General features: G+C 31.8%; 1 protein-coding gene across 2 annotated transcripts in view; it reads right to left on the minus strand.

The window, feature by feature from the left end:
- LOC139493536 (potassium voltage-gated channel subfamily KQT member 1-like) overlaps positions 1-26,964 on the minus strand; it is a 99,183-nt gene that overhangs the window by 40,396 nt on the left and 31,823 nt on the right. For both annotated transcript variants that reach the window (XM_071282026.1, XM_071282027.1), the window contains 2 exons: positions 7,802-8,186; positions 6,570-7,199 (listed from right to left, as the gene is read on the minus strand). In XM_071282026.1, coding sequence (XP_071138127.1) covers positions 6,570-6,991 — 422 coding nt within the window. In that variant the 5' untranslated portion in view covers positions 6,992-7,199; positions 7,802-8,186. The remainder of the gene's footprint in view (positions 1-6,569; positions 7,200-7,801; positions 8,187-26,964) is intronic.

The raw sequence follows: 26,964 nt of genomic DNA on the forward strand, positions 1-26,964 counted from the left end.
TAAGTATAGGACATGAAATCATTAATACAGAGGCCCCAAGGAGACTGAAGTGTTCCTTAGTTACAGGAAAAAGACAATACAAGCCCATTCTTAATTTTTTGGGGGAAATTTTGAAAAAAGATCAAGTAACAAATGCAGATAAAACCTGCAGTATCCCCTTGACAAAATGCAATAATATTTCTATTGATAATTCAACATTTACTTTTCAAACATTGATAACTCAACATATTCAACGCATAGAATCAATGAATTTAAAAACATCAAATGTGACATTAAAATATCAATCACTTTGAAATTTAAGAGTTCCATTTATCAGTATTGGCTATCAATATTACAAATAGTAAATTTGTAAAACTTTCTACTTTGTGTCAATAATATATCATATTCCAGATTTCAAAGATAACAATGTAACAATTCATATCAATTGATTTACAAAATAAAGTTATGTTTTCTCTATAACATTTAACATCAGATGTCACTACTTAGTACAAAACAACGAAAACATTAAAAATACATGAAATATATGTAGTAGTCACTGTACATACAGGATAAAACATGTTACTTTCATAGAGATTATCTTTTTTCTATGTCAACATCATTATCATTCATTGCTCTTCACAAAATCTGGTATCTCTGCCTCCTAATTTCCACAGCATCTGACATTTAACTTGATGACAGTAAGTTTTACACAAAGTTATCAAGAACTAGTCATTAAGTTCTGATTTGCATCCATCTCAATTCTACATTTTGATGCCATCAGGAGTTGGTTGATCATTATGGAGTATCTGTTTAACAGATAAGGATGGGTATGAAATACTGTCAAACTACAATCCCATTCCCTTTTCCCTGATTGTGACCTTACAAAATTGACTTAGAATTGGGGTTTGCTTTCCCTTCTGGAGCACGTGAGATAATCCTCCTTCGTAGGTGAGTGTTGCCCAGTCTTTAGTTTTCCATGTTGTGTTTTGTGAATTGTTGTCGGTTTTTTTCTATTTTATAGCCCTTGGATTGTCAGTTTCTATTTTAGCCCTTGGATTGTCAGTTTCTATTTTAGCCCTTGGATTGTCAGTTTCCAGTTCCTATCATCTTTTAAAGTTTAGTTTATGGAAACTTCCAGACATTATCTTAAGTATTCTTAGTACGCTTTAAAGGCAGTTGTTAATGCTTGACCTATATGCCTAGTTAAATGCAAATATCTCATGCTGGATCATTGGGCCCTGCGAGTCATTACAGCAATTGTTCTTGATGAACCATTACATTCATTATGCTTGGTGAGTTATAACAGCAATTATGTTCATGCTGGACCTTTAGGGTAACAGATTTACAATAGCAGAAGTTCATGCTGGGCCATTAGACTGGGTGAGTCAGGGGTTTCATTATCTTTCATGTTGACTGGTACTTTCCACGTTTCTAGGTGGTACTTTTCTAATTATTCCATGAATATCTTATATAAAAATTCCTACATTTAGGCGGTACTTGTAAATAGCATAGGAGGGTAAAAGTACCGGGTACCGCCTTCTAATGAATGGCCTGGTGAGTTATAAGACCAGTTGTTATTTCTAGATCTAGAACATTTGGCATGGCGAGTTACAATGGCAGTAGTTGATGCTGGACCATTAGTCTAATGATAAGGCCTTGTGAGTTATAATGCCAGTATTTCATGCTTGACCATTGGGCCTAAGATGAGTAACAAGGGCAGTAGTTTATGCTTAATTATAAAGTGTAGTGAGCTATGATGGCAGAAGTTCATGCTGGACTAGCCTGTAATTCAGTGGTTGTCCTTTGTTTATGTGTTACATATTTGTTTTTCGTTCATTTTTTTACATAAATAAGCCCGTTAGTTTTCTCGTTTGAATTGTTTTACATTGTCTTATCGGGGCCTTTTTTGGTCTTTTGTGGATAGTTGTCTCATTGGCATTCATACCACATCTTCTTTTTTATACTTATCACACCGCGGGTAAATTATCAGGTTGTGATTGGTTTAACACTTGTCACCTGGTGACCCCTTATGAAACCGTAGGGGGTGAGTAAAAATAGGGGGTTCATGACGTGTTAAAATGGTGACGTCAACTATTAATGTTGTTGTGTTTCATTATTTATTTTTCAACAAAACGCAGCAGAAAAAGTTTAGATTCTTTATACGGTTAACTACTGACCCCCTACGGATCCATAGAGGGTGAATAAAATCCATAGGGGATTCGGCCTATGTCCTCATCCCCTATGGATTTTACTAACCCTCCATGGATCCGTAGGGGGTCAGTAGCAAACCATATAACTTATACTGTAAATTACAATGGCAGTTATCATGCTGACCATTTACATGTATTAGGCCTTGTGAGTATAAATGGCAGTATTTAATGCTGGAACATTACACAAATTATGCATTCTAATGCAAAATTTTTTGTTACATTCATTTTGATTGGACAACGTCACTTATTTCATGGCATCAATTCATAATTGAGGCTATGAAAATGTTTGTGCAAGCACAGACGACGTTTGACAGATTTTAAATGTATGATTTGAAGTTGTTTTCCGTAAGTTTCATTAGATTCGAGATAACAATATTGTATTTGAAGCAAAAACCAGTTTACTGTCTCCCCTTATATTTAATGCATCGCCAGTAAACTTGATGTGACTATCAAATCATCAGTTGATGCAGTTAGAGCTTAAAAACCAAAGCAGTTATCTCCTAATTGTGAGTTACAATACAGTATTTTATGCTGAAATTATTAGGCCTTGAGTCAGTTATTAGAACTTTACTGATGTGTTATACGTCCATAGTTTTTAAAGAGGATGAACTTTATTTATTTATCAATGTTATATATTTGAATCAACAAAACAATTTTATCATGTAATAACCAAGTTATTGACACAATTTAGAGAAGCTTATACATTTACATCTAATATTGAAATTTGATATTGTTTGACAAATGTGGATATATTATTTATTTAATTGACAGCTCTCCAAAATTCTATAAACACATTTCTACATTTGATCAATAGAATATAAACAAAATATCGTATGATCATGTAATTTTAATAATGGAACAATATTCTCTAACATAATAGTCACATCAAATGCAGAGTTAATTAAGTTTTTAAACATGGATTATAGTTCGTCCAAATAACAATCTAAAAATAACTTAAGGATTCAAGCTGGGATCTATGTACACCTGTCGCTTTATTTTACAAAACAAATTATATAGTAAAAATACACTTAATTTATAAATATTTCAATATAACTTACAATAATTCTAAAAAATTGGAAGAGAGTTACTGGTCTTCTTTACTTAGTTAAGCCAAAAGGTGTTTCAAATATGCTAAAAAAAATTTGCATCAATAAGATAGCTAAGAGCCAACAATAAAAATAAGAAAAGATTTCAAATCTATTAGGTTTTCTTTGACAAAGTATAAAACAGCTGCCTCTACATTATATGTCAAGCTCTAACTTTGACCATCTGCACAAGTTGTGAATGATTTGAACAAAGATGATGAGGAATACACTAAATTTTATAAACATTTGAAGCAAAATTAAAAAATAAATTACTGGACTGTTTGATATGAATAATTAATAATTGACTTAAAAAAGTATTCTAAAATTTATTTTAATTATCAGCACTTACAATAAAACCCATAGAACCACTATAGTGACCAGCCAGCATACACCTTATCGCTATTTGTCCGCCATTGCTGGAAATCACACAGGTTCCCGTAAAATTTTGACGTCATAAAACAAAATGTCTGACGCCACAATGGAAAAGTGATTGTTGTTGACGTCAAAAGTTCAAGCGGACGGGTCAGCCGGGAATAGCGATAAGGTGTATTGTTAAAAGGACAAAGACAATGTAGTTTGGTTCAATGCATGGTTATTAAAACAGAACAAAAACACTTTCAAACTGCAAGGTTAATTGATATGTGAATTTCAGCTAACCTAAAATAGTGTAGGAAGTAAGTGGAATCAAGGTCAAAACCCGTAAATCCAAAGTTGAATCAAGGTTAAAACCCGTAAATCCAAAGTTGAATCAAGGTTAAAACCTGTAAATCCAAAGTTGAATCAAGGTCAATCAAGTGTTTAATCATAATCTGCCCCATGCTCTGCCCACCAGAATTATAATTAGACATGGACAATGGTAGATTTTGTATGATAAACGTAAACATGCTTAGGTACCAGAGGCAGCTGTGTAGAAGTTTATTAGAAACACATCCTCAATGTGCTGGAATCTTAGGATCTCTTTTACTAATTTTAGATGACAAAGGCCAAATCAGGTGAATTGTTTGTTTTTACTTAACTGAACGATAAGATGACAATTAAAAAAAGTAAATAGCAAGTTATTTGTGTATATTTATACAACAGAAAAATCTATTAACTGGCTTAAATATCAGTAAACAAATCTCTCAGTCAAATCCAATATTTACAATGAATTCAAACAATTTATGTTTAATTTACTTTCTGTTTTCCTAATTATCTTGAAGCTCTAAGCAAGAATAATCTTTCCACATATTCTTCTTGGAACATAACTACACATAAAATTCAGAACATTTAGTGAAATTGTCAATGAGACCTCTATATAAAACTATCCACCGGAGACCAAATAGTTGTAGGTGAAAATAGTACAACCTAAATGGTACATGTACTGCACTGATCTTGACTGTTAATATAGGCCTGTACCTTGAAGATAAACATTAGCTTTGCACAGTGAACTAGACGTATAATCTGCATCGCTTACCATGCACTTGCAACTTCACTTCTCAAGAGCACTGATAATTTTTTAATTGCATTTTTTTCTATTTTTCTGCCAAGTTTAATTGAAAATTATTTAAACAGATTTTATTTTATTACAGTTGTAGAACCATTTCTTGCTGACAACAAGGAAGACCACAAACCCAGGTGTTTTAAATGAACTGTTATATCTGAAAATAGCACAGGTCTGAGATTATTCACCCACAAGATTATAAACAAATAAAAATTATCCATAATCTTTTAAAACACTTCTTTGCAAATGAAACGGGAGAATGTGCAAATATTCAATGACTAATCACATAATCAAAAACTAATTTCTGGTCTGCAACTTAAAAATAGATTAAGTACTATTTTGTTAATCGCTTGTACATTTTATAAATAACTTTCTCAAGTATGTACCTTAAAATTAATTGAGAAAAGCATGTGCTTGAAACTTGATCCTTATTATCATGATAATGCTGACATCTAATTATTTAAAATGTGTAAATTACTTATTTAAACATTTGGTAAACTATGAATTTGATTTTATCATTTCTTTAAATATATATGAACCGCTAAACAATAACATTCATTAAACCCAATCTTTAACTTGGTTCTCCTAAGTACATGTATGTGTAAATCTACCATATTATTTCACAATAACCAATTTCTCTGAAAGCAGTCTTTATTAATGACAAACACTTTCATCGAAAAGAAGGGATATTAAGAAATATTTCACAAAATACAAATCATTGCAACATTTATTCAAAACAGCATCTAGCAGGAGTTTAATAGGAACAGCTAAAGAGATGATTTTTTTTTCTTTGTAGTTATTCTAAATATTATAAAGTCCTTTCTAATTAGACAACAAATGATAGAATTTGAAGAAAATGTTAAGATTTATCTAAAGATGTTTATGCAATTTATTTGATTACTCCTAAATTGACTTTTTCAAAAGTGGACTTTGGACGCCATACTATCTTGAAAATTTTCCTCTCTGATCTACAGTTGCAAGGCCATGTAAAGTAAATATCAACAATGAACCAATACCACATAAACTTCCTTATTTGTCTCTTTTCATAGGGAGCACCTGCCTCATACTATAATTGGTTGAAGGAACATAAAATGATACAAAAATCAGCCATAATATTTAGTCCAAACTCAATTATGAATCTGCAAATCTTTAATTGTAGTTGTGGGAGCTTATCAAATAAAACAACAAAATACACTGATGACTTTTATTGTGAGAGCTTGACAAATAAAGGATCAAAGATATGGATAAATGGCTCCATCCCTATGGAAATCAACTGTTGGAATATCACCATGTATAGAAATAAGAATCTAATATAAAGGTGTCATACTTTAGGGTAAATACACCAATTCTCTGTCAACAGGCGACTGACAGAGTTTTATCGTCCAACAAATAAAGTAAACAGAAATAACATACGGTTCCATTTTTCTGTAAGTTTGATTGTTTTGTGAGATTTGTTCTAGACATTGTTTCCTGTACTGATACAATTTTACAGTGGGAAGTTTAATGATCAACCAGGAAATTAAGAGGGGTTAGCCTATGCAATGTTATGGAAAATATAGGATCATTTTGGTTTATTTTCCCTTCTCAAAACATCCCAATGTGTAATTGCTGTAAAAGTTTATAATTGAATACCATTTCCCAAAGCTTATCATAAAAATTTGACACAAACTTACATTTTCCTACATTTTGTAGTTGTTGCATAATAAAAAAATACTGTTAAAAAAGTATGGTATTTCTAGATGTCATTACTCAACCCCTTTTTTGTTTGGGCTACTGTCACTTTTCATTAAGTTAGATGAGTAAATAGATACTTACACAGTAAAGTGATATATAAAACATTTCCATCCAGTAGGCCTCTCTAGAAAGTTATACACTTTATTTTGTAACGATAACTTTGCCACAGGTTTAGGTTTATATCTATACTTTTCTTGAATCACTTTGTTCATTTGTGTCATCACTGGTTTAAATTGCATCCATGCAGAGTTTGACCCCTCCTGACCTGCAGTGTTGTCTCCAGATTGACGTGGTTCATACTGCATTTCCTTGTCCCATTTTTCCTGATTAGAGTACGAGGTCTCTTTATCCAATAATGGAGAATCTGCCTCAGTATCTGCCGTACCTCTCTCAGAATCACATGTATTTTTATCCCGACCTGATGCTAATTGCTCTAGTTCTATATTCTGTGATTTGTTACACAGGCGACTAGGAGAACTGTTAGTTCCCATTGTAATCGACATGCTGTAATTGATCAGCTGATTAAGTTAATCACATTATCATAGTATTGTGCTTCTATTATTGTAATCAACATTTCTCAATACAGGCTTCCAGTTTCAAAATATTTAGTGTTTCTTTCACTTTTCAGTGATTATCTTTAGTGTGTTTCCTCTCTGATAATGACAGGCTATCAATCAAATACCAGCTGGTAAAAATGTCCTCTATAGACCTCTAGAAAGATATATACAGAAAGTTAGTACAATATAGTAATTAGTAATATATGTGATGCCTAATCTTTTTATATTGTTCTTAGCTTCATATTGTATCTCACATATATACATGACATTCCTTGACAACCATTTCAAAATATGACATTTTTTTGTGTATTATCATTATCTTGTATCTTACATGCATGTTATTCCAGACAACCATTTCAAAATATGCATTCTTTTTTTGTATTATCAAAATATTGTATCTTACATAATTAGCATATCCCCAGACAACAATTTCAACATATGACTTTCACTTTTTTTTGTGTATTGTCATAATTTTGTATTTGACATACATGATATTCTATTTACATTTGTTTTTTGGGTGTTTTTTTTTATCATCATAATATTTTTTCTTACAAATAGTATATTCTGAGATAACCATTTCAAAATATATAATTGCATGCATATGAGGATGGATCTTTTAATCATATTAGACAATCTGCTTAAATAAATAAAACTGTCTTCTTAAAATAAATAAATTTATCAATTATAAATAAAGATCTCTCTTGATTTTGCACAGATAAAAATTTCTGTGTTTAAAATGTTAATCTTTCAACTTACACACAATATAGTTTCTTTACTAACGCATTAGCAGTACTGTTCCAATCAAATGACAATAATATTCTACACTGTGAAATCTGTCTACTACACATTCAGTACAAGTATAATTGTTACATCAAGTTTAGTTCCAATATAATATTCCATGATTTATTTCAATCCTAGTCTAATTCAATCCATTGAAAATTGAGTGCAGATAATTTATAGTAGTGCCATTATTGCAATGAAATGAAGAGAAATTTGTTCATATTGATAACAAAATAACATTATTTGCCTCTTCTGATTGTCAGAAATCTATTCCGAAAACTGTTTCATTTGATGACAGATCGTGTTACTGTTGTCATCACAGACAGAAAATACGGGAATCAAACTCTAATGGCTTCAGCGTCTGCAAAATACAAAAGAAAAATAATCAGACATTTATATTCTGTAAAATCTGACCAAATAAGGATTCACACTGCCCACAGGGATTACTATGATAGCAATAATATCTTATTAACACAAAATTTCTTTCATATTTCTACTAATTAGTAAATAATAATGTAGGTCATTGATTTTCCCATCTTAATCTTTGTTAAATTTGCACTTTTCAAAAAATTTTGCAGAATTTACCTTTGTTTCAAATAAAGGAATACTTGGCATGATAAAAGTTTATCTTGTCCAATACTAAATTCAAACTATCACATAACATTTAATTGCATTTAAGAAAATAACCATCACTAAAAAGTTAACCAATCAAAATTCCCTGTGTACAAGCTTTAGTAACCATCAAACCTCAAAACTATTCTATACAAAAACCAAATATAAAATAATGTTACTTTAAAACACCCAAGATATAGGTTTTGAACTCAGAATTTTTGTCCTGCCTTGAAATGACATGTGGGATTAAGTAATTTCATACAAATGTCAAATTCAGGGAATTATTTTTTTTCCATATGCAACCAGATGTGTACTATGATTTGGTGGTATTACACCTAAATATATCCTCAAAGAAGATTCCTTCATGCTTTGTTTTCATTTAAACGTCTCCTAGGAGACGTTATTTAGAATTGAACGACTTTGTCCTCTCTATTTTAGCAATTAGATTTTGCCTGGTCATTAATCATGCATATTCATGATATTGGTACACAGGTTACTTTCATCTATACATAGCCGAATCTTCTGGAGTTTCGTAAACACACACAACGTTAAACGATATACTACTTCATAACGTGTGACCTCAAGTGTGTGGTAAAATTTGTTGATTGATATAATGCAAGGCTATTTCTGAATGAATTAATCTACAAAGCGAGAACACTTTCCATTTTCATCAGCTAAGAGACGGCTAGCCTTTTTTTGAAAAGCTATTACTTGTGTCATATCTGTTCTTGAAATAAGTCAAAATCAAATTCCTCATTAATTTTGTTCATGAATTCTTACTAATCTGTAACCACCAACGGCCATTTTGAATTTCTAGTTGGCAACAATTAATAATACTTGTTTAAGACCTTCAATGAAAATTGGTTCAATGTTCTCTATTTGTTAAAGTACTTTCATGCAAGATTATTTTTATTTCACTTCATCAGGTCCTAAAAAAAAGTCCTCAACTTGGAAATGACCTTATAAATTATGTTCTACCATTTTAATTTCTTTCTGTTCTGTGGTTCTCATAAAAAAGGAGGGAAAACATTATAGTGTACAGATGAACAGGCATTAAAAAAGAACTATATTTAGAAACATTGGAATGTATTTTAATATGAATAATGTGAAATTGTAGCAACAGGAGTAAAACTGTTCCTTTACAATAAAATTAATAATGAAAAAAACCATGTCAGACAAAAAAGAATTCATTCAGTTAGGAAAGTTTGAACTTGTTCAATGAATAATGCATAATGTAAACCTTGCAACAGCATGTTACATCTTTTAAGGTGAATGAATTTTTCTGATTTTTTATTTGTATGATCAATTAAAAACTATTATATCATAAAGCATTTTTTTTTCAAAGGAACATATTTACACAAAATTGCTAATGTCTTTTATAAATTATATTGAAAAAAATACAAGGAAAATTTCTTTAACTATTCCTTATTTGCATGTGACACAACTTCAACATGTGTGCAATCTTTCTGTGAAGTTTCAGGTAGCTGGGTTGAAACTGTAGAGTGCACAATAACACAAAATAAGTAACCACTATTCACATGCTAGCCGTTCATCAACATAATACTAGCCTCAGTTTGCACCTACTGTCCCCGGTTAAAAGGATACGAATACAATCTCATATACCGGTAAATAAATATGACCAAAAGGAAGCGAAATTATATAAATTTACCAAAAAGTATAGTTTTGGTTTGTGATTATTGTTGATACTATTGAATTAGTTTTTGAAACAAAACACTGCAGACTAATTAATATTCATGCTTTGAGAAAGAAAAAGATAATCATGGTAAACTCAATACTGTTGACCTATCAAAGCAGCAAAACATATTTTTGTTCTTTTATCTTAATTTGTATTTCTAGCTGCCAGCATTTAACAAAAAAATCCCATAAAGGTCAGAAGGAAACTAGTAAGGATCTTATACAAAAATATCAGAGGGCAACATACAGTCGTCAACACTAGACAAATGCCTATACAAAATTATTATACCTCAGTTATCATATTCTATATCAAAAGTACACAATATTTTGACATTTTTTTCAAATTACAAGCGTTGAACTATTGGACCAGTCAATAGTTTCCAACTATTGGACCTTGCAGAAACTACTTGACCGCAAGCGTCATTATATTTCGCAGAATTTCCAATGCAGCTATGGGATTGGATGATTTTGGAAATTATACTGCAGGTGGTACTGACGTCGCTTATTACCTATTGTATCTAAGGTGGAAGTCAGTGCAAAACATAGTTCAGAATATATTTACAAAGTAAACGTTATTGTTGGGTTTCTGCTTTATATATTGGGATAGTTGATTTTACCCTTGACTATGCCTCAGGACAATAGTTGCATCTCGGGGGAAATTAACTTACTATTCCACTCACACTCAGTCATTAAGTATGCAATATCGGAGGGCAATATACAGTCTTCAACACTAGACAGGTGCCTAATACAGAGGGACCAGAAGGCAACATACATGTCTTTAAAACTAGACAAGTGCCTATACAAAAATATCAAAGGGCAATTTACAGTCTTAAACACTAGACAAATGAGTATACAAAAAGATCAGAGGGCAACATGCAGTCTTCAACACTAGACAAGTGCCTATATAAAAAGATCAGAGGGCAACATGCAGTCTTCAACACGAGACAAGTGCCTATACAAAAATATGAGAGGGCAACATACAGACTTCAACACTATAGACAAGTGCCTATACAAAAATTTCAGAGAGCAATATACAGACTTCAACACTAGGCAAGTGCCTATACAAAAATATCAGAGAGCAATTTACAGTCTTCAACACTAGACAAGTGCCTATACAAATATTTCAGAGGGCAACATACAGACTTCAACACTAGACAAGTGCCTATACAAAAATATCAGAGGGCAACATACAGACTTCAACACTAGACAAGTGCCTATACAAAAATATGAGAGGGCAACATACAGACTTCAACACTATAGACAAGTGCCTATACAAAAATTTCAGAGGGCAACATACAGACTTCAACACTAGGCAAGTGCCTATACAAAAAAATCAGAGAGCAATTTACAGTCTTCAACACTAGACAAGTGCCTATACAAATATTTCAGAGGGCAACATACAGACTTCAACACTAGACAAGTGCCTATACAAAATATCAGAGGGCAATTAACAGACTTCAACACTAGACAACTGCCTATACAAAAATATCCGAGGGGAATTTACAGTCTTCAACACTAGACAAGTGCCTATACAAAAATATCAGAGGGCAATTTACAGTCTTAAACACTAGACAGGTGCCTATACAAAAAGATTAGAGGGCAACATACAGTCTTCAACAATAAACAAGTGCCTATACAAAAAGATCAGAGGGCTGCGTTAATAAAGCAAAAACATTCATAGCTGACTATCTAACTGGAATGTGCTCATTGTTGATGGCTGTACATTTATCTGAAATTTATTAGATCTTCTTCTTTTGGATTGTTTTCTCACTGTCACAACATCTTGTTATGATTTTAAATTACTTAAGTCATTTTCCTGTTGAATTATAACATTAGAAATTCTTACAAAATCACTAGACACGCACACTCCTTAAACTGAGTGTAAAAAGTAGGTTCTACTCTAGGTTCAAATAAGTCATTTCTTCTTTCTAAATGATTCAATTTTTCAAATAAAATTTAGGCTGTGACAAAAACTGATGCAATTATTTCCAAAGATTATTTTCATTGATTATGTTATTTAAGTGTTCATATATAAGTCTGTAAGCCTTATCTTCAAACTTATAAATATCTTATGAGTATAGGCTTTTCAGATGATAAAATTTTACTTCTTAAAAATGATTTTGTCTTAGACATCTCCCAGAGCTTATCAATTTAAAGGATATATAATTAGGTAATGCACTGGTTACTGAACCATTGTAATTCATTTCTGTCAATTCATTGTTTTGGGATAGATATGAATATGACAAAATAAAAATGCAATTAAATATGTTATAACCAATTATATTTATTGGTAGTATAGATTTTGGGCATGAATATATATATTGCACAAAAGAGTGACATATTTAGAAAATTCTACAAAATGCTAGTTTTGATCAACTGTTAATCATACAAAATATCAAATTATTTTTTGCAAAACTTTATTTTAAATTAAGATTTAGGGCCTATTTCACACCAGGGCCATTCTAAAAATATCTTAAAATGTGAAGTAATATTCTCAATAGCATAGCTTCAAGTGTGAATATTGATGTTCTGACAATATATTGTGGCCTTATATTTCTATCTGAACATGTGACAAATTATAAATGTCTAACGAAGCCTAAACCCGAAATTTACTCAGGTTCAGTTAATGATTCAAGTATAAAGTGTAATTCACTGAATCAATATATACTAGAACACACCCGCGAAATCGCGGGCATATACAGCTTGTGAACTGTTGTAGGATTATTTTTGTTAAAGATATTATGTATGGAAAATTTCATAAAAGGTATCAAGAGCCCTCTCCCTTTTTCCAAAGTCCGATATTTGTTTCCTTTCTGTTAAATTCAATTATTTTCGTGTTTCTGGCCTCATACCACAAGTATTCTCCTTTGCTAAAATGCATCTTTTGGGAAAAGTCAAATTAAATTAAAAATTTACACCGCTTAAAACATGAAATAAATGTAACTGCTTATATATAGACCCTTATTAGTATATATGCTTCTAGGACAATCCATCAGTGCTTCTTGTATAAATGACTTAGACCAACTATGGCTAATTTGAGGGGTGGTCGGAGGGGTCCTGATCCCGAAATCGGGCGTAAAAACATGAAATCCAGAGATGCAGAACTTGAAGAAATTCATATCCCGAAATCGAAAAATATATTCCCAGATCCCGAAAGGATCAATTCCCAAATCACGAGCTTAAAAACACCCGATCCTGATGCCCGAAAAAGGTCCTGCATCCTAGTCAATACATTGCAAAAATACTGTAAAAATCTGTAACAATCTATTACCTACAACATTATGTCGGTTAACAACACAATAGAACTTGATGAATTTTATGTCCTTGTTTGTATAATTTACCAACACTAAATAAAGCATACTGGTATTCATTATTTATTAATTTGCTATTTATAACTCTATATATAACTAGCATGCTTAAATAGCCGACAAATAGCATGCTCCAATATCTGGCCACCAATGAGTGAACTTTACGTGTCACTAGACTAAGTATTTTTTTCTCTCTATCATATCAATGGTCATTTGTACTTTGGTTGACTTACAAAAACCTTGTAACAGATGTTGTTTATGACATGCATAGACTGTCACAATATATTTAGACCATAAATCCAATGCTATCAATATTTTATTTTCAGTTTATTTTTCAGTAGATCATAAATTTTGTTATTGAGAAATTCAATTTGAATGTCTGATTATCAGAATGGATCACATCTGGCTTACCTAGACGGAAATAATACACTATTACAAATATGGACCAAAGTAAGATATTTTATAGGTTGAAGCTCTGGTTTACAAATACAATCAAAACCAATAATAGAAAATCTTTCAGAAAATATAAAAAAGAAGATGTGGTATGATTGCCAATGAGACAACTCATAATCCACAAAAGACCAAAATGACACAGACATTAACAACTATAGGTCACCGTCTATTTGTTCCAAGATTGTGGTGATGTCTTATGATAAGATACCAGAAAGTCTAAGATTCAATTACCATCCATTAATATAGATCAATTGATATAACTTAACAATTCATTTTGTCGCCACAGTAACATGACTGGTATTTCATGTGGAGCAGGATCTACCAACCCTCCCAGAGCAACTGTCAGAGATCAATTCCTGTTGTAGGTTGAGTTTATGTTGCTAGTTTCCTATGTTGTGTTTTGTATTGCTTTTCTTGATTTCAGACAACTTTACCATATTTCAAATCTGCATTTCACTGTTGGTCTAACATTAGCTACACAACTTAATGTCCCTGAAATGTATATTTATGTCACATTTCTTTCCAGTATAATAAATATACTGGAATTTTCCAAGTCAAATTTCATTATTATTTTATCTTAAAATCAATATTCCTTCAAATAAATAAATGCATCATTGCATTACTAATGTCTACGTCTCAAATGAGAATTGAATAAGACCTGTAAACTATGCTATTCTAGGAAAATAAGCTGTGCCTAACATTTGTTTTATCTGTTTGAAAGCTGACTTACTAAGGAAGGAGTTGGAATGTAACACCCCTTAAACCACAAGAACAAAACTAACTAATGCATCTTTAAATTACTCTTACTAAGTATATTGTATTTTCAAGTATGCATTTTTTTCCATGCTTTAACCCTTTTTATGCAAAGATTTGAAAGTTTGAAGGTGATCTAGATTAAAACAAGAATGTGTCAATTAAGTAACATGAACACCCACTCGCACTTTCATTTTCTATGTTCAATGGACCGTGAAATTGGGGTAAAAACTCTTATTTGGCATGAAAATTAGAACATACTCAACCCTTCTCGTCCACTGAAAAGTCAGTTTTTAGCCCTCTTATTTTCATAGAACATGGTTTTCCATGCACTATGAAATGCTATACATGAATGACTTTTCATTGTCAGTTAATTATGAAAGAGAACTCTTAATAGTTGCACTAACGAAATGTTCAATCCCCTAAGGCATTTTCCTTGGGAAAATAGCCTACTGCTTAAAGATGAAAGAGCAAAGATTAAAATATTTTTTTTTTTAATTTTGCAAAATTTCATACATTTTCTAATGGAACACATATATAGAATACACAAAAAAAATTATTTTACTTGGTAAGGATAAATAAAATGATATTTATTGAATTTATATACCATGTATACCTTACATTTGAGGGAATTATTTTCTTTTTCTTTCAAAAATACACAATGCCAGACTGCTGATATATAAAGCAAAGGATTGTTTTCGGAGAAACACAATAAACATTTAATGTTGATCGAATGGTCTGAATTCAAATATTGATACAGAGAGTTTTATATTTATATAAAAAAAATCAAGTTTCAAAAAGGGGATTTTCATAGCATTAATTGTGTTGCTTTTTAAAATAAAACCAGGTGCTCCACAGGGCGCAGCTTTATACGACCCCAGTGGTTGAACCCTGAACAGTTGGGGCAAATTTGGTCACAATATTCAAGCTTGATTCTGTCTGAATTTGGATTGTGATCCAATTTTTGACATAATATAGGTTTTTGTCACAAAATTAATGTGGTCAAAGATCTTACAAATCTATTGCACAATACTGTGCAATTGAAGATTTCTTCTTGAAACTTTTCAAAATTCGAAATTTGAAAACTTTTGAAAAAAAAGGAAGCCCTTCAAAAAATGGTAAACAAAAAATTCCCACCCCCACTTTTTGAAACCCCCTTGAGGCAATAACCCTTAAACTCAATCCCAATGCTTTCCATTGCAGTATTGAACCTTGTAGTACAATTTCAGTTAAATCCATACACTTAAACACAAGTTATTGTCATGATTGTTTGGAAACTAGAAACATGCTTCTTTTTGTCCCTTTTTTGGCCCCTAATTCCTACATATTTTGGGCAATTAACCCAAAACTTAATCCCAGCCTCCCCTTTGTTATATGGTACATTGTGGTACAATTTAACTTTGGCCCCATAACCCCTAAAATGAATCCGAACCTTCTACTTGTGGTTTTAAACATTGCGGTATGATTTTAGAGCAATTGAAATACTTCTACACAAGTTATTATCCTGAAACTAGTAAATGTTTGTTTTGGGCCCCTTTTGGGCCCCTAATTCCTAATCAGTTGGGACCATCATCCCCAAAATCAATCCCAACCTTCCTTTTGTGGTATTGAACCTTCTGAAAAAATTTCATGAAGATCTATTCACTTAAACTAAAGTTATTATCCGGAAACCAATATGTCTTCGGACGACGACGACGCAGACGACGACATCATACCATTATACAATCCCAAAAAATTATTGGGGTCGTATAAAAATCTAAAGATATATGTTATATATATGAGTATTAAATTTTACCTGAAGCAGAAGAAAAACAGTTTATCCTTCACAAACTTATGATGTCAGTGCTATTTCATTTCATCCATTGAAATGATCATTACCTATGTTTTATATTTAGTTCATTATACAAGAGTGCACACGCTGAAATGTCTCGCTTCTATACTAATCATTGATATTATGTTGATAGTACTAAGTATAAAGCTTAGTTTTATTACAACTGTCTCATAAACTTAACATTAACCAAGATAACTAAACAAAGACCAATGAACCTTGAAAATGAGGTCAAGGTCAGATGAACCATGCCAGACAGACATGTACAGCTAACAATGCTTCTATACAACATATATAGTTGACCCATTACTTATAGTTTAAGAAAAATAGACCAAAACACAAAAACTTAACACTGTGCAATGAACCGTGAAAATGAGGTCACCGTCAAATAAAACCTGCGCAACTGACATACATAAAATATCATGAAAATGAGGTCAAGGTCACATGACATCTGCCCGCTAGACATGTACACCTTACCATCATTCCATACAACAGATATAGTAGACCTATTGCATATAGTATGAGAAAAACAGACCAAAACACAAAAATTTAACTATAACCACTGAACCATGAAAATGAGGTCAAGGTTAGATGACACCTGCCAGCTAGACATGTACACCTTACAGTCCTTCCATACACCGAATATACTAGCCCTATTGCTTATAGTATCTGAGATATGGACTTGACCACCAAAACTTAACCTTGATCACTAATCCATGAAATGAGGTCGAGGTCAAGTGAAAACTGTCTGACAGACATGAGGACCTTGCAAGGTATGCACATACCAAATATAGTTATCCTATTACTTATAATAAGAGAGAATTCAACATTACAAAAAATTTGAACTTTTTTTTCAAGTGGTCACTGAACCATGAAAATGAGGTCAAGAACATTGGACATGTGACTGACGGAAACTTTGTAACATGAAGCATCTATATACAAAGTATGAAGCATCCAGGTCTTCCACCTTCTGAAATATAAAGCTTTTAAGAAGTGAGCTAACACCGCCGCCGCCGCTGCCGCCGTAGCCGCCGGATCACTATCCCTATGTCGAGCTTTCTGCAACAAAAGTTGCAGGCTCAACAAAAAAGTGAACTCTAATTTAGGTTTGAATATTACAATGGGAAAAGATAGTTGTGTAAGGTCACTCGAAAGTGTGAATATGTTCTTTAATTGGTCAGACAATACTCGGTCATGTTTTATGAAGATTTAAGCCCTCAGTTTCACCTTGGGCTTAAATCTTCATAAAACACAACCAAGTATTGTCTAACCTATAATTAAAAAGATCATACCATAAGGAACATGTGTACTAAGTTACAAGTTGATTGGAATTAACTTCATCAAAAACTACATTGATCAAAAACTTGAACCAGAAGCGGCACAGAGGGATGGATGGCCGAACCTATGGACTGACCCACAGACCAGAAAAAATAATGCCCATAAATGGGGCATAAAAAGCAGTTAAGGTAATATAACTATAAACAGTGGACATTACATAATGACTGGAGGATAACATTGATAAAATTGAGAATGGAAATAGGGAATATGTCTGCATTAAAGAGACAACAACCTGACCAAAGAGCAGAAAACAGCCGAAGGTAGACAATGGAAGACTCTCTCTATAACTGAAAAACTCCCCTTCTCTACCCCCTAGCAACCATAATGGAATATTTGAAAATTTCATACCAGCTTGAAATGTTGAATAAAAGAATCATAAAACAAAACGACCATTTCATTTATCAATGTAAACAGATATCCCATAAATACAACAATAAACTACCAATATTGACAATCTCCTATTCTCTATACTCAGAATCCATTGTATAAAATTACAATTCTAAAACTTCTGCAATTATTAAATAAAATATGACAATAATTCATCTTATTTTACGTTATTTAGATATTCAGCTTCCAATTGATTTGGAACAAAAGTTTAAAATAAATATTCTGGTAAACAATCAGCCCACGTAAATAAATGAAGTGAAATTGTGTGACATGTCATTACATACCATCGTAGAAAATCGGTATCCCCCAGCAGAATACGGGAAATAAAATATGTTTGGTTTTTAATTGCTCTGATATTTAATCATTGATTTTTGCTTCTTTTTCAAAGTAAATAAGAGACACTGAAATACAAAACCACAGACAATACAATATCAGTACAGACGAATAAATCAGCAAAGAATAGACTGAATTATGTATGTTTTACTTCAAATGGCAGATTACCTCTAAATTAACAATATGCATGCATTTTAATATAGACTTATTCGGCACCAATAAAACTAAAATGCAAACCATGCATGCATATATAGCCTTCTTTGACCCCAATAAAACTAAAATTAAAGTCATGCATGCATATATAGCCTTCTTTGATCCAATAAAACTAAAATTAAAGTCATGCATGAATTTATGGCCTTCTTTGATCCCAATAAAACTAAAATTAAAGTCATGCATGCATATATAGCCTTCTTTGACCACAATAAAACTAAAATTAAAGTCATGCATGCATATATAGCCTTCTTTGACCACAATAAAACTAAAATTAAAGTCATGCATGCATATATAGCCTTCTCTGACCCCAATAAAACTAAAATTAAAGTCATGCATGCATATATAGCCTTCTTTGACCACAATAAAACTAAAATTAAAGTCATGCATGCATATATAGCCTTCTTTGACCACAATAAAACTAAAATTAAAGTCATGCATGAATTTATAGCCTTCTTTGACCCCAATAAAACTAAAATTAAAGTCATGCATGAATTTATGGCCTTATTTGGTCCCAATAAGACTACAATTAAAAAACAGGATACAGCTGTTGCCATAACAATAAAATAAATCCTGTTTTCAAAACAAAAATATATTTCTTACAGGCAAATGAAGATAACAACAAAATTAACTTTTGGAAACATGCAGAATATTTCTATTTTCTAGTGTTTTTCTGTTGATTCTTGTACTTAATATTTTTAGTAAGAAATTGCATTTGCATTTGGGAATAAGAAATTAGTAAAAAATGTGTTCAGAAATCTGTGTAAAATACACACAAACAAGAATGTGTCCCAATTACACACCCATCCAATCATTTAATATGTTCAGTGGACTGTGAAAATTGGGTAAAATCTCTAATTTGGCATTAAAATTAAAGAAATCATATCATAGTTTACTAAGTTTCAATTTGATTGGACTTAAACTTCATCTAAATCTACCTCAACCAAAAACTTTAACCTGAAGCGGGACAGATGAACAAATGAAGGATTGGACGAACTAACAAACGAATGATCAGACAAACGAATGATCAGACAAACGAATGGACGGACGCACAAACCAGAAAACATAATGCCAATAAATGGTGCATAAAAAGTAAACTTATTGTATGTTTAGATGTAGATGGTATTTATATGATGACTCTCATTTGTTATTATAGACTGTAACTGATGAAATGTTCTATGTTCAGCTGATATGAAAAATTAACAGTACCATCAAACAAGAATTAGTGACTAAAATACAGAACTTAAAAATATGTGACAAAAAAATCTGAGCATTAAACAAAAAATGAAATCTTGGTAGATTAGAAAATTGCTGTTACATTACAACACACCAGGAAACTTTTAAGATTAAATCATTGCTTAATTCAGACACAAAAATAGACACTGAAACTGCAGCATACTACCCACTTAAGTCAGTCGGGATATAATGAGTTCATTCATGTTAGACAGGAAAAAGATACACTGGAAAGAAACATTGACAAACAGTCTTTTTAAATTCATGTGCAGAGTAAATATAATTATTTGGGTATTTACTGAAACCCAAATTGATATTTGGGCCTGTGACCTAGTCCAAATAATTATGACATCTTGAAAGGCTATTATAATTTTTTTCTTTGACGCCTTACGTCGAAGTAAGGCGTCAAAGAAAAAAAATATAATAGCCTTTCAAGACGTCATAATTATTTGGACTACTTGTGACCATGAAGTATCTGTAATAAACAGAAACTGTTTCCATATAAATCAAGATCACTATACCCCAAAACATATTCCTTATATTATAATGTATCAAGTTTATAGATTGTTTAATGGTTTCAATGATCTAAAGTCTAAAATATAAAGGGGGAGTGGTAGATGTGCCAACTATATGTCCCCATTCAAATTGCATTGATCGCTGTAACCCAATACGCCACTGATATACAGTAAAGCACCCTATTGATGTTTACAACTTTCTAAGTCAACTTGCAGATTTTATTGACAGATTTCTAACTTTGTTGATATATGAATACATGAAAATATCCAAATTTGACATATTCACGATGATTCTGGTTATTTTAACTACAGAAATCCACAAAAATAAATTGTTCACCAAAAATAATGTGTTTACGGTAAAATATCGTAATCAATTATTATCAGTTAACTGTGTTAAATATGTCTGAGTCCTTCCTATTTTCATTTTTAGTAAAACAAAATATATATATATAAATGTCAACAAAACCAACCTAAAATTTTATACTGCTCATTCAAATCATAAATAAAACAAAATCAATCATATACACGTAACTTAGTAGTCTGAATGTAAAAGATAGCAACAATACAGGAAATACATTATAAAAGACATTTTCCATAAAAGATTTACATTGCTAGTTAGCAAACTTTAAGTCAATAAGTCACTAATGAATGTCACTAGTTATACTAAAAAAAGATTTTTCATCAAAGGATACTTTGAATAAAAAAAATTAAATATCCGATTATATATAACATTCTGAAGGAAAAGCAGAGAAAGATCATTTCTTTTATCTCTGGAAGTCTTTTTCAAGCTTATTGTTATGTAAAGTTCTAAAGATTTTAGTCTTAGAAACCTGATTTATTAGTTGTTATTGACTTTGATCTAGCTTTCAGTAATTGTGATTTCTCTCAGGTTTGATCTAGCTTTCAGTAATTGTGAGTTCTCTCAGGTTTGATCTAGCTTTCAGTAATTGTGAGTTCTCTCAGGTTTGGGTTAGGGCAATTCAAACATGTTAAATCCCACCACAGTCTATCTGTCCCAAGTCTGGAGTTTGAGTGATTGTTGATCACATTTTGTTTGTTTATTGGTTTGTAGGGTTTTTACATGTTGTACTGTTATACCACTTTCAGAGGTTTCCAGGTATGGTTGGGCACCTGCTCACATGTTGTACTGTTATACCACTTTCAGAGGTTTCCAGGTATGGTTGGGCACCTGCTCACATGTTGTACTGTTATACCACTTTTAGAGGTTTACAGGTATGGTTGGGCACCTGCTAACATGTTGTACTGTTATACCACTTTTAGAGGTTTACAGGTATGGTTGGGCACCTGCTCACATGTTGTACTGTTATACCACTTTTAGAGGTTTACAGGTATGGTTGGGCACCTGCTCACATGTTGTACTGTTATACCACTTTCAGAGGTTTCCAGGTATGGTTGGGCACCTGCTCACATGTTGTACTGTTATACCACTTTTAGAGGTTTACAGGTATGGTTGGGCACCTGCTTACATGTTGTACTGTTATACCACTTTTAGAGGTTTACAGGTATGGTTGGGCACCTGCTCACATGTTGTACTGTTATACCACTTTTAGAGGTTTACAGGTATGGTTGGGCACCTGCTCACATGTTGTACTGTTATACCACTTTTAGAGGTTTACAGGTATGGTTGGGCACCTGCTAACATGTTTAACCCAGCCACATTCTTTATGTTCCTGTCCTAAGTCATGACCTTGTAATCCTAAGTCATGACCTTGTAATTGTCCTAAGTCATGACCTTGTAATTGTCCTAAGTCATGACCTTGTAATTGCCTTAAGTCATGACCTTGTTATTGTCCTAAGTCATGACCTTGTAATTTGTTGGTTGTCGTTTGTTGCTGTATGTTTTAATTGCTTTTTCATTTATCTATTGTTTTGTGGATGTGACAGTCTAGTTTTCTTGTTTCACGTTATTTTGGGGCCTTTTATAGCTTGCAGTGCAATATGGGTTGTACTCAATGTTGAAGGCTGTACAGTGGCCTCTTATTACTTACATCCATTTCCTTTTGAACTCAGGTGGATATTTTTTTTCTTATTTTTATATGTAATATTTGCTACTGAATGCAAAACAGTGACCTCACATTAAATATACCACTAAGGAAATTGAAGTTTAAATAAATCCTATATATTGTTTCTCTTAGATCTTAGAGAATGATAAACTATTCATTTAATTTGTATGGCCTGATGTTTGGAATATTATGAACTGTTCAATTTTTATTGAAATATTGACATATTTCTCTTCTAAGTCGTACTTTATTTAATTTTAGCCGTGGACTTCAAGCATAAGTTGTAATTATAATTATCCTTTTCATTTTTTTTTAAATCAATAAAGATTTATTTAGACTCCAATAAATTATTTTTTTGACATATGGTGAGATACAGTGGTCTTCAAACAGTGTCCCTTTTTAAAAGCATTAATCGTCAAAAATAGGGAGATTCCAACTCCTGGAACCACTTCTGGATCCACCAATGCTGAGGGGTTTGTCCATCATAAAATACCTTAGTGTAGCCTTTTGATGCTTTTTCACTGTGGAATGATGTTTACAAGTTGCTGCCAATTTATATCTAGACAACATATCTTTTCATTCATACTAATGTTCTATTATTCAAGTCCAAGAAACCAATAATTTAAGCATACATGCAAAACCAAATCACCCAATTTTAAATAATGATCATGATGAGTTAGAAAATAAGTATAATGATTGTTACAAGATGATCAGCCAGATTTTCAGTCTCCCAAACAAAGTCCTGTTAGATTTCCATAATCTCATTTTTTGACATGCTATTGTTCCTTATGAATAATAGCTTGAGTCAACATGTTTCAAAACATAAGGTTGCAATTCAGATTTGATATGTTTCCTCATTCAAGGTTAAACAACTGCTAAAAATTATTTTTTGCATGATATTGTATTGGACAATTTTGACCTTGTGGAGAAATTTGTCCTTAACTGTAACATGTTTTAATTATATAAAGCAAACACAAGATTACAACTGACTTAGTACAACTATACCTATACAGATTATAATGGACTAAGTACAACTATACTTATATTGTATGTAAATAGTCATTACATAAAGTACTCAAGACTTTTATACAATGTGTATAAATGACCTCTATATTATTTTTATTATTTTTTTTGGCAATGTTGGTATTATTTAACAGTTTAATTGACACATAGCTCACATCTCTATTTATTCATTTCTCTATCAAAAGATAACATCAGTTCTGTTGATGACCACCAAAAATTTTGAAAATAACTTGATGCATGACCACCAATGAATTTTTGTTTTTTCGAAAAAATATCTCAAGAATTGCAGTTATTGATGAACAAGAATGTGTCCACTCTCACTATTATTTTCTATGTTCAGTGGACCATGAAATGGAGGTCAAAACTTCCTTCACCAAAAACTTTAACCTGAAACACTTTATATTTAGGACAGACGGATGGGTGAACAAACAAACAAATGTACACACAGACCTAAAAATATAATGCCCATAAATAGGGCATAAAAGATGTGTGATTTATATTCCTACTACTACTAAATTATAAATAAGCTAACACAATAGCTTATCTTTACTAGTCTAAAGTTATTTTTGATTCAAATTGTTCCAAGGTTCCACATACAGACCTATTTCCCAACCCTGTTCTACTGGCCCTCCACAAACAACAGTATAGACCTATTTCCCAACCCTGTTCTACTGGCCCTCCACAAACAACAGTATAGACCTATTTCCCAACCCTGTTCTACTGGCCCTCCACAAACAACAGTTTAGACCTATTTTCCAACCCTGTTCTACTGGCCCTCCACAAACAACAGTATAGACCTATTTCCCAACCCTGTTCTACTGGCCCTCCACAAACAACAGTTTAGACCTATTTTCCAACCCTGTTCTACTGGCCCTCCACAAACAACAGTATATACCTATTTCCCAACCCTGTTCTACTGGCCCTCCACATACATCAGTTTAGACCTATTTCCCAACCCTGTTCTACTGGCCCTCCACAAACAACAGTATAGACCTATTTCCCAACCCTGTTCTACTGGCCCTCCACAAACAACAGTATAGACCTATTTCCCAACCCTGTTCTAATGGCCCTCCACATACAACAGTTTAGACCTATTTTCCAACCCTGTTCTACTGGGCCTCCACAAACAACAGTATAGACCTATTTTCCTATAGACCTATTTTTCAACCCTTTGATAAAGGTCATATTATCTGTACCATACTGTAGGCACTACACGATTGTGCTCTTTTATCCCTGATAGATCATGTATCAACATATGATATTGTTCCATAGATCATTCTGTTGGGGATACCATTGATTGAATTAATCAGTTTATTAATGTAACCTATTTCCAAACCAATACCCTAATACAATTACAATTAATTAATTAAATTAATTTTATCTAATGGAATAGAGGTCAATCTATAAATCACTTTGATGCTATTCTTTCTGGACCTTATCATGAAATAATCAGGTTAATATATAGATCTGATAGCAACGAATATTTTAGCAGTAATGCTTCTGTTTGGAGTCTTTTATATGTATCATTGACAACTTATAAGTACATTACTGTCAGTAAGTTTTTATCTGAACATTTAAGATTCAGATAAGAGGACTCAGGAATGACCAACCCGGTATGATTAAAGTTATAACATCAGTAAAATAATGTGAGAAAGATTCACATTTTTCTCTATTTAACACTTTAATATGGTAGGCCAAAAAATATACTGTGACAAAAGAAGATAAAATTTATAGACTTATTTGATGCTAACATAATTAGTGAAAAGGGTTCATTTGACGGTCATTCCTTTCCCCCATTAGTTTATGTTACAGTTACAATTTTTGCTTTATCATATCTATCAGATCTATAGACCATAAATTTATTGAAAAAGTTGTATGAAATGTAATACAATGTATATAAGAGGGTACTTTTGTAAAATTTCTGAAGACTGCCTAAACAGTTACAACTTACAGACTTAGCTTTCACCATGAGGGAAAACATTTTATCTCTGTTTTCATTTTTAGCTTGATTTAATCATTCAAATGGTTACCATCGATTACAATTTGCTTTTTCAGTAGATCTTATTTCTAAAATTTTATATTTAATCAAAGTATGACAAAAGCGATATAACGCTTCTGGTTATTTTTTCCATTGACTCAATTTTTTTAATTCAACAAATGTATATTTCTGACAAATTACAAAATCAATGTAAAATGTTATAAAGGCTTTCTATCCGACTATAAATAATTCTGCAAAATTGTCCAAACTTCATATTCTTTACCAATTAAACCAAAACACTAATTTGAGAGGCAATTTTAATCATCTCGGATAACAATTAACAAATATTTGTAAATTTGCTTTAAATAAATAGGAACAATTTTCTGTGTAAGTTATGATTGATTAACATCCCTGTATATAAATGATCCAAACACAAGTTTTAGAATTAAAAACAAAAAGGTTAAAAATTAATAAAAGGAACAGAGTTCCAACATCCCTCGCTTTGCACTTATTTAATATTTCCAAAGGGCATAACTTATTTAAAATAAATGTGGAATGTGTCCAAGGGACATCATCCTTAAATAATTTGTCTCTTAATTGTACTGTGTGGAAAGCATTCCGCTTCATGAGGTGTAAGCTCCTATATTTTTACAGTGATGGCCTATTCATACTTGAGATATAACTTCTTCTGTGTAAGCTTTTTTCAATTTATCTAGATTTTTTTTGTGAAGAAACTGTTATTGAATTCTCATTTATAGAATTTTTTAAAATCCAGGAAAATAAGGCTTATAAAGCCCCTTCTTTCAGTGGAGCTCCAAAAAAATCCTCTCTTTTTAAAATTGATCAGATTTTAAATAAAAAGTGGGAAATAAAATCAACCTTAAAGAGATTATCTCTAGGAGACTTCCCTTTGTGCTAGATTTTTTTTTTATCAAAAAAGTTATTTCAATCTACGGTATATTTATGATATTGTTCTTTGCAGAAGACAAAGATTACACTTATCAAAACTACACATTTTTTCTGTATATAACATGCACTAAACTTACAAGGACAAATAAGCTACGTGTAAATGCAGATAAAAATTTGAATTATTGCTAGGGGAAATATTCTACCTAAAATTTCCTTGTAGATTGGAAGTTAGGTTATATTATCAATCATATAAATAGACTTTGTTTTGAAAAGCGATGATCCTTAAGACCTTATTATTTTATTAAATAAGGCTAAAATATTTGTGTCACTTAAAGTTCTAAACAAAGAAAAAATGGACAAAAACAATTCTTTCAAAACTGATGTTCAAATAAATATTAACGAACACAAGACTCTTTCAATCAGATTAAAAAGCAAAATGTCTTGTCGATTAATATCTTTTAATTCTTTAACAGATAAGTTTGCATTGTCCTAAATGATAAAGCATTTTAAATATTGGTTATGCCTTTGTTAAACAACAATCCC

This window comes from Mytilus edulis, chromosome 10, assembly GCF_963676685.1.
Source record: "Mytilus edulis chromosome 10, xbMytEdul2.2, whole genome shotgun sequence".
NCBI classification, from domain to species: Eukaryota; Metazoa; Mollusca; class Bivalvia; order Mytilida; family Mytilidae; genus Mytilus; species Mytilus edulis.